The following is a 9,902-nucleotide window of genomic DNA, read 5'->3' on the forward strand; positions in this document are numbered from 1 at the left end:
CTACTAAACTCAATATCTCTAAGAATTGACGCGTAGGACAAAGAGGCGCCATTCTTGATGTTGTTAACAACCTCCAGGCAGTCCGATGCTATGCTCATTCTCCGAATATTTAGGTCTTGGCCTGGAGCAGCTATAAAATGTTTCTTTCCAAAACTCACACTACACTCCCACCACACATACCAACTAGCTAGCCTGTTCGGTCGGCGCTCCCGACCGTGGTTGCGGTTGGTGAAGCGACCCACGATCGAATAATGTGCGCTTGCGGTTGGTGAATGAGCTCCATGTGCCTCCATGAAATAATGTTCTCTCTCTCCCGCCACCTTTTCATCTACTAACTACAATACTCAGCCGCAGCCGCCGGCCCTTTGGATGCATGCTTCCCCCTTGTGTATAGATAATGATGGTAACCAGCTTAAAGAAGCATTAGCGTCTTTGCTTTTCTATAAACAAATAAATTTGAAACACAAGGCCCTTGTTTTTTCCCTTACCTGCTACCAGCACCTTCCACACATGCATGGTATCCATTCCCAGCTCTATCTATCCCCATGTGAGCTGATTAAAAAAAATCGTCTTTTCCATGCAAGTTGAAGGAATGTCGTTTAGAATATGGTTCAGAGGTAACCAAACTCTGCATCTTTTATTGTAGCAGCCACGATAGAATTGAACCTGCTTTGCTATAAGAAGAGCCACCGAGGCCTCTACCAAAATGCGTCCATATTGCTACCTTTCTACCCTGTGCTATCCTTCACAGTGCATCCACATAACTCCCACCACACAAACCAACTAGCCCAGCCAGCCGGCGCTCGGGACCATCCCGACCGTCGGAGGGGATGGAGACGGCTATCGGCGCGGCAGGCTGGCTTGTCGGCAAGGTGCTGAATAAGCTCTCTAATGAGTTGGTGGCCGCGTATGTGGCCAGCTCCGAGCTCGGCCTCAACTCCGAGCAGATCAAAACCAAGCTCAAGTACATGCAAGGGCTACTGCACGCGGCCCAGGACAGGGATGTGAGCAGCAACCCTGGCCTGCAGAGCCTGCTGGACGACCTAAGCAAGAAGGCTGATGAAGCTGAGGACGCGCTGGACGAGCTCCACTACTTCATGATCCAAGACCAGTTGGACGGCACCCAGGAGGCTGCCCCGGAGCTGCGTGATGCCCTCCGTGGTCATGCTCTCCATGGTCGCGATGCTGCTCTCAACATCATCGGTAATTGGCTTCCATTCTTTTCTTGCTTGCGTACACAAGATGATGATTGTGCTGCTGCGATTGCTGGGAACCTGAAATTCGACAGGGTGACCATGTCCAACAAAATCAAATCAGTGATAGATGGCATACACAACCTGTGTGATCCTGTCTCCGACTTGCTGAATAAAATTCCAAATACAAACACAACTATCACCCTCCAAAGGCCCCACACGGGTTCAACAGTTGCACAAGATAAACTGTATGGGAGGGGTGCCATTTTTGAGCAAACAGTAAATGCTCTGATCAGTGGCACATATGATGGTGAAACCCTTTCTGTTCTTCCTTTTGTCGGTCCTGGGGGTATAGGAAAAACAACTTTCACTCAATACTTGTATAATGATAAAAGGATTGAGGGACACTTTACTGTCAAGGTCTGGGTATGTGTGTCAACTGATTTTGATGTGCTTAAGCTCACCCGGCAGATCCATAGCTGCATACCTGCAATTGAAAAAGAAGAATACAACTGTACACATGAAACAGCCAATTTAGACCAGCTTCAAAAATCCATCGGAGAGAGGCTGAAGTCCAAAAGATTTTTAATTGTCTTGGATGACATTTGGAAATGCAATAGTCAAACTGATTGGAATAACCTGTTAGCTCCATTCCGACAGGGGGAAACCAAGGGCAGCATGGTTCTTGTCACAACTCGGTTTCCATCTATAGCACATATGGTGAAAACCACTGATCCAGTAGAACTACATGGTTTGGAGCCTAATGATTTCTTTGAGTTCTTTGAAGCATGTATGTTTGGTCATAGCAAACCCGAGCATTATGAAGATGAGCTAATTGATGTCGCAAGAGATATTGCGAAGAAACTAAAGGGTTCACCACTAGCAGCCAATACAGTTGGTCGATTATTGGAAAAAAACCTTTCTCGGGACTATTGGATTGGAGTTCTTGAAAAGGATGAATGGCAAAATGCCAAAGATGTTGATGATATTATGCCATCTCTGAAAATTAGTTATGATTGCCTCCCTTTCCTTCTGAAAAAATGTTTTTCTTATTTTGCCCTCTTCCCTGAAGATTATAGGTTTTATAATTTAAAATTTACTAGCTTTTGGACCGCGATAGGTATCTTAGACTCTAGTTGCCAAGACAATAACAATTACTTAGAAGAACTAGTGGACAATGGTTTTCTCATGAAGGGAGTTGATAAGTCTAATGATGAGTACTATCTGATGCATGATTTATTGCATGATCTATCCCGTAATGTTTCATCACAAGAATGTGTCAATATAAGTAATTCAAGTTTTAGTGCTGATAACATCCCACAATCTATTAGGCACTTATCAGTCACCATAGACACAAAGAATATAGATGAAAATTTTGAGGAAGAAATTGGTAAATTGAAGAGCATGATAGACGTCAAAAATTTGCGGTCATTGATGATTTTTGGATATCATGATGCAAGAATAGCTAATATTTTTAAAAATGCATTTGAAGACATAAATTGTCTTCGAGTTCTGTTTATAAGAATGAACACTCCAGAATCTTTGCCAAACAACTTCTCAAATCTTATCCACCTTCAGTACCTTAAAATTAGTTCACCCTCCTTAAAGGAAATGAGTTTACCTAGCACATTGCATAGATTTTACCACTTGAAATTCTTGGACCTTGAAAATTGGCATGGTAGTAAAAAAATGCATAAAGACACTAGCCGCCTTGTGAATTTATGCTATTTTTCTTCTTCTAAAAAACTCCATTCCAATATTCCTGAGGTTGGAAAGATGAAGTGTTTACATGAGCTAAAAGAGTTCTGTGTTAAGAAAGAGAGTACTGGATTTGAATTGCGCGAGATGGGGGAACTGAGAGAGCTCGGAGGTGAACTCACTCTATGTAATCTTCAAACCGTGGCATCCAAGGGAGATGCTAGTGCAGCCAAATTGAAGAACAAAAGAAATCTGAAAGAGCTGAGGTTAGTTTGGGGTACAGAGCACAAGACTATAGATGATGATGTTCTTGATGGTCTTCAACCACACCCTAATCTTAGGGTGCTTGGCATTATAAATCCTGGTCAACGCCCTTGTCCTAGATGGTTGTGTGGTGACGTTAGCACAAAAAGGTTGGAGATGCTCCATCTAGAGGGCCTATCATGGTGTACTCTTCCAGATTTTGAGCAGCTACCACATCTCACCAGTCTCACTTTGAAGAATATTGCCAGAATGCGTGTGTTCGGGCCTGGCTTTAGTGGTGTTACAGAAAGAAGCTTCATGCACCTGAAGAAACTTGAGTTTGAGAATATGCCAGAGCTTGAGAAGTGGGTCAGGGAACCTAATCCCCGTCTATTTTCAAGGCTTGAAACCATCAAGTTTGCAGGTTGTCCCCTTCTCAGCTTTTTTCCCTTCTTGGAGTGCTCTAACCTATTTACAAGCCTGTGTAGTCTTCATATTGATAACTGCCCTGAGTTGTCTCAGTTCCCACCCATGCCTCACACCTCCACACTAACAGATATTCGTGTGAAAAATGGTGGGTCGGAGCTATTATATGATGGTAAGAAATTGAGCATTGAAGGGTATGCCGGTGCTTTGGCTTTCCACAATATGGATAAAGTAGAGGTTATGAATATTACGGATGTGTCACACATTTCGTTTTCAGACCTCCAAAAAGTAAAGTCATTGAGAAGTATACATTTCAAGAAATGCAAAGACATGTTTTCTGCAGAACTGGATGAGAGTGCTGTCCTCCATTCAGTTCAAACTCTTGTCATAGATGAATTATGTCCTTCTGGAGAATTGGTTTCTATTTCTGGAGAATCGTTTTCTAAGGTTTTAAAGTGTTGCCCAGCTGTTTCCCAGCTTACCATCAGAAATTGTGAGAGCCTTGAGCTTCTGCCTGTGGAGGATGGAGGACTCTTGGACCTCGAGATGCTCCGATCATTTATTGGATGGGGTTGTGGGAATTTGTTCTCTCGGTGGCCCAAGGGAGAAGTTGGTGGAGGAGCTCATGCCATCAAGCCTTTCCCTACTTCCCTCAGGGAACTTGATATTTCCTTTGAGTCAAGCATGCAGTCAATGGGTTTGCTCTCAAACCTCACGTCTCTCACCAGTCTAAGACTGGTAAGTGGTTGCAAAGAATTAACAATGGATGGGTTCAATCCTCTCATCACAGTCAACCTCAAGAAATTGATTGTAAATGCTATGCATTCTAGACAAGGGAACATATCTATAGCAGGGGATCTGTTCTCACAGATTGCAAGGAGCAACTTAATGCATGCAGGTTCATTCCAGTTGGAAAAATTAGAGGTGGATAGCATATCGGCCGTGCTTACTGTTCCCATTTGCAACCACCTTGCTGCAAGCCTCCACACATTGAAGTTCAGTTATGATCAGTGTGCAACAACCTTCACGGAAGAGCAAGAGCAAGCGCTGCAGCTCCTCACCTCCCTCAAAAATCTAGAATTTCATGATTGCAACAACCTGCAGTCCTTCCCTCAAGTGTTACATGGCCTTTCTTCTCTGAAGAGACTAGTGATCTTCGGTTGTGAGAAAGTCCTATGCCTGCCGCCCAAGGAGGGCCTCCCCGCTTCACTGGAATATCTGGCAGTATGCTGTTATAGTACTGAGCTAAATGAGGAAGCCAGAAAGCTGAAAGAAAGTGACCCATGGTTTTCTGTACAAGCACTAGGTACGTAACCCACCCTCGCCATTCTTAATTTGATGATGATTTGAGGTGATGCCTCCCCTTTCATATGACGGGCTACCATGTTTCAATTGCAGGGCTATAGAACTAAACTAGGAAGGAGCAGCGAGAGAGAGAGAGAGAGAGAGAGAGAGAGAGAGTGCTCGCGAACGGGGAATCTTCGCCGCTCCCCCTCCCCCCTCTCTCTCTCTCTTGACCATCGCCGCCGGTTGCGCGCGCGGGCGGCGGTGGAGCGGAACTATGGCGGCCGGCGGGGATGGTCGCAGGGTCGCAAAATCGCAGTGAGCTGGTCGTGAGCTGTTCGTGCGCACGCGTCGGTACCATTTTAGTAGGTGCAGCAGGATCCATCAATCATTCCCCTGAATCCTTATGAATTTCTGGTGCGCTGGCCTCGTAGATTTCCCTAATTTGTCTCATGGTTGTTACTGATTAGAAATGCCAAAACAATGCAAGTCAGACGAGCTTTACTGTGCTTGCTCAATTGGCATGATTTCCCTCGTATCTATTAGCTTACTTCATTCATATGCTGTCTACAGACACAGGATGCCGATTTCATGCTACATAACACTTGAATTATATCGCGAATCTTACAAAGCCAATTCTCAGGCCACTAAAACTGTCATGAGAAGAAAATATATCTTTGAAAAACGCAATCACTTGAGCACATTCTGAAGACTTGTTAATTCACAAAATATTTTTTTGAGGGGATTAATTCACAAAATAAGCAATACAAGCAGAACTTGTTTCTTACACAAACCTGCTTGATAAAACAGACAAGCCAATCACCTGATAGCTCACGGTCCCCTGGCTGTGAAGCATGTTTCCATGCAAATCCTTTTACATGTTGTCTTTCTCCGATAGGGCAAGATTTCTTCCATCTGCCATCTTTCTTGTAATTATAAGCAGCCGTAAATCCTCCTCATCTCAAGCAATTCATGTTTCTCAAGCTGATCAAGAATTAGCAATCTGGGAGATCCGTTTCATTGATTCAACTGTTCCTTTGTTTCATTTGTAACATTCATGTTGAGTACTCACTGATCGATGAGCCTACGTTACCTTAACATCGTGTAGTTCATGACATTAATTCCTGATTTTAGGATCCTGTTTTCAACTTTAAGCAGCCAAGCAGATGGTCAATTCCTGCTGCTCGATTGTGTATGGTGTAATTTTGCTTGTATGTATGGGTGTGTGCTGACCTTCTTTTATCTCACTGATGCGATCCAGGGTAAGAAGCAGCAGGCAAAGGGCATGAGAAGGCAGCAGGTGTGCCAAATATGTGGCGACACTGTAGGCGGTTCGGCCTACGGTGGCGTCTTTCTTGCCTGCAACAAGTGTGCCTTCCCAGTCTGCCGCCCTTGCTATGAGTACGAATGCAAGGAAGGGAACCAGTGAAGGTGCCAGACTAGATACAAGAGGCTGTGAAAGGTTCGTTTCCGCAATGGCATATTGCAATTTGCATGTAGCAGCTGCATGGTTTCCCTTTTGTGAAATGCTATGAAGTAGGAATTCGCTAGCTGGAATATTAGGGTAATAAACTCTGCAATCTTTACTTTTTCAGAACTATAAGCAGACCTGACTGATGGATCATATGACACCAGGTTTTATCGGTCTGCCGTTAGCATGATTTGATTCTGCAAACTATGCCTCATCTGGAAAGGAACAACACTTCTGATGGTAGGTTTCTGACCATTCCAATGTTGCAACAGTATCAAATTTAAAAAAGAAGTATGATCCTAACCTCCACATTATGGACATTGCAGGTTATGTGGCAACCAACTCTCCATTCTCAGACTGTGCCCCTGTCTTCTTCGATGAAACAACCATTGTGTTAGTAACCTTCTTCTGACCATTCCAATGTCGCAGGCTTTGTCCACAAAATTATGTTCTGTTTATGATCTTCCTTCTCTCAGGAACATGTAGACGTGTTCGTGGTCGATCCAACGAAGATCGTGACACATACTATATGGCGTTTGTTTTTCGTTGGTCTTTAGTTTGCAATATCAAAAAAGAAAGGAGGTACGAGACACTATCTTTGTCCTGGCATTTACTATTAGGCAACTGTAAGATTTTCTTCAGATGTGAAATATGATTCTATTGACGCATTGCAGAACATTGCAGGTTAAGTCCTTAAATTTCTATGGCTCATTGGCCTTGTGCAGTCATAGTGGGCTTCCTAGTGATTGGATGGCTTTTGTTCCACAAAAATTAACAATCTGGGTGGAGAATCATTACCTAAATGGTAAATATCTAAAGCATCATTCATCCTATCGTTTATGAGATCCTTCCTGTTGGCTTCATACAATATTAATAAACGATGATGATCAGTTCATAGTATTGGTCAGTCTAGGAAACTGAAAGTAATGAGATTTTCTTGGCCACACAGAGCATCTATAGTCATGGGTTGATCTACCATCTCTGTTTTCTGACCACAAGCATTTTACTCTCATTCTGCAGCCAATTGCAGTCAATGCTGGATTCTCGCAGTTAGTGGCTTTGCATGCAGAACAATTGCAACCAGTAGCGTATTCTGACCACAATTCCGAAGGTCAGTTGGTCATGACTTCCCTTACAATTGAAGTGGCTATCCCCTATGCCATCGGCTCGATTCTTGGACTCGCATTCCCTTGACTTGTGAACATGGTATGATCGTCCAGGTTTCCCTCTCAATTTGCCGACCTAAACCCACAAGAATTCACGACTAAGACAATTGCACTGGGAATTTGGTCAGCAGGTCCACCGTTAAGCAAATTAAGGTGCTTTACAGCAATATATGCAACAGTATTTGATTTTTCTTCCCATGATACCATCATTGCCTTAATTCAGTTTTTATTTTTCTTCCGTCCATATAGGGAGGAACGACGCCCTTGCTATGGCCCGCTTCTTCCTGAGCGGCGAACCAGGCCTCCCTCCCTGACATGCTGTGCTCCACGGTCTGAGGCAGTATTTATAACCAACTCAAAATTGTGACTGTGCATATACATTCATCATTTCCTCTACCTTGCCCATTTCTCTGACTTGAACTACTTCATTACTCAGATTCTGCAGAACAAATTGCAACCAACGGTGACTCGTGAGCTCTTGTGGTTAGCAGTGTTGTATTGAGGGCATACCTCCTTCATCCAAATAATAACAGTATTTACAATAGCAGCAACTCCACCAAGGTCAGCTGGCCATTCTTTCAGAAAAAGTTTCAGTCACCTGTGTCATGTATTGTCCTTCAGATTTGCATCACATTGACTTGTGAACTTGGTGTAACTGTGCAGGTTTTCCACTGACTGCACTCCCTAGTCCCTACTGGCAAAGCCAAACTCGAAGGAGTCTTGATTCATGGCTGCTCCCGACGATGGTTAGCATGATCTGTCCGTGTTCTCCCATCTGGGAATTCGTCTGGCTCCCGACATATACTCTGAAGCTTAAATTGGTGGTATCATATTCTTTGTCCAGGACCCCGGGATTGATGCTGGTATGTAGTACCTGTTTTGACATAGTTGACTCCCTATGCTTTGATTTCGGTTATGCTGTTAACTGATGAATAAATTGAATCTTTCTACTGCTAGTTAACACAGTAACGTGTCCAGTATCTGCTCTACAGTTGCCAAGGCGATGACGCACGCCAAGCCATGGCGTCTCACTCCCTCAACAACGTGCTCACCGCGGCCCGCCCCGCTAGCTGTATGCTCTGCAACTCCAGTAGTCCCAGCTCCCAGATTGACCTCGCCAGCTTCAACTCCTGCACGGCATATTGCCATGTCACCGGCGTAATTTGGGGCCGACACCAAGCTTGCTACCAGTTCGGCCTATCCACCTTGAAGCAAATGAAGGTATGCCTTACTGCTGCACGGCAATAGTCCTTGGTTTTCCATGAAATCTAAGCCTTGATTATAAGTTTTGCTATGTTCTTTTCTTCAGTGCCTACATAGGAACATCTGTCCGAACTTGACTGAAAATTCAAATGCTACCATATTCAGTGTCCAGGAATTCGGAGTCGTTGCTGGTACGTATTAATTTCGACTGTGCTTTGATTTCGTCACAAAGATTCAGCATACTGAATCTTGCTGTTACGCCATAATAAACTGAATCTTTCAGCATACACTGTATTTTACAGCAAAGCGGTACGCCAGTACCTCATTCGATCCTGCGCCTCGGGTTCGCACATCAGCTCTGCTTATTCTGCCTCCTACGCAAGACAACCTCACCATCTTCGACCCCGGCACTGCCTGGGCCCACCTCACCGGCGCAACTTGGGGCTGAGACCGAGGGGCTCATCATCCACGCCCTGATGTTCCGCGCCATTAGCACCATGTGTACATGGATACACCTGCATGTATCTGTTAGATGAACTACTTGACAGACATGAACACGGATTATCATCTTCCTTGTGAAAGAGTACACGTTGATTCGTCGTGTAGATGATAAATGTATAGACTTATGTGACAGCAAGGCACAGTTTAGATTCGTCGCCAAAAGAAGGCACGGTTTAGATTATCTTGATGACACCGAGACATCAGTTAACTTGTCTTGCTTGGACTGCCTGGTGTGCTGTGTGCATAATCGAGGCAGAAATCAATATGACTTGCCCTGAGTTTCAAGATGTCAAATATCTTCCGGAGCCTTTCATTAATATTAGTATTGAGTCCCGCTTCGGTACAACCCCCCACGCAAAAGGTATAAAGGGTAATCTGGACTTTTCACATGGTATGACGTATGATAAGTTATATGTACGCTGTACGTACCCCGATTGGGCCGGCCCAAGAAGGTGGCCGCAGTAGCGGTCGCACCTACGGCAGCGACTCTCGGATAACTTCTTAATTGAACCTGCAGTCAGGGGGGTGGCATCGCGCATTGGTGAGGTGGAGGAAGTTCAACTTAAACTGCCAGCAGGTTTCTTTGGTGAATTTGTCAGGGTCCGGGTGAAGATAGACATCAATGCAAAAATCAAGAGGTTTGTGACTGGTAAGAAGGGAGATGAACGAGTTAGATACCAAGTTAAGTATGAGAAACTGCCAGTCTTTTGCTTTAAC

At 44.3% G+C, this 9,902-nt stretch overlaps 1 protein-coding gene across 11 annotated transcripts; it reads left to right on the forward strand.

Moving 5' to 3' along the window:
- The first annotated feature begins 695 nt into the window (after positions 1-695).
- Positions 696-9,472, forward strand: LOC125515611 (putative disease resistance protein RGA3). 11 transcript variants are annotated; one of them, XM_048681117.1, is made up of 15 exons: positions 696-4,866; positions 4,959-5,261; positions 6,106-6,306; positions 6,480-6,555; positions 6,642-6,708; positions 6,792-6,897; positions 7,000-7,120; positions 7,336-7,426; positions 7,536-7,634; positions 7,731-7,811; positions 7,918-8,042; positions 8,145-8,344; positions 8,460-8,702; positions 8,791-8,875; positions 8,987-9,472. In XM_048681117.1, exons 1-2 carry the CDS (start codon positions 831-833, stop codon positions 4,964-4,966), a joined length of 4,044 nt encoding a protein of 1,347 aa, XP_048537074.1. In that variant the 5' UTR covers positions 696-830; the 3' UTR covers positions 4,967-5,261; positions 6,106-6,306; positions 6,480-6,555; positions 6,642-6,708; positions 6,792-6,897; positions 7,000-7,120; positions 7,336-7,426; positions 7,536-7,634; positions 7,731-7,811; positions 7,918-8,042; positions 8,145-8,344; positions 8,460-8,702; positions 8,791-8,875; positions 8,987-9,472. The 11 variants fall into 11 exon arrangements, 10 of the variants coding, with proteins under 10 accessions (XP_048537074.1, XP_048537073.1, XP_048537075.1 ...); XM_048681116.1 differs by having other exon boundaries at positions 4,959-5,213; positions 6,440-6,555; XM_048681118.1 differs by having other exon boundaries at positions 4,959-5,213; positions 6,990-7,120.
- Positions 9,473-9,902: the final 430 nt, after the last annotated feature.

Source organism: Triticum urartu, chromosome 6, assembly GCF_003073215.2.
Source record: "Triticum urartu cultivar G1812 chromosome 6, Tu2.1, whole genome shotgun sequence".
Lineage (NCBI taxonomy): Eukaryota > Viridiplantae > Streptophyta > Magnoliopsida > Poales > Poaceae > Triticum > Triticum urartu.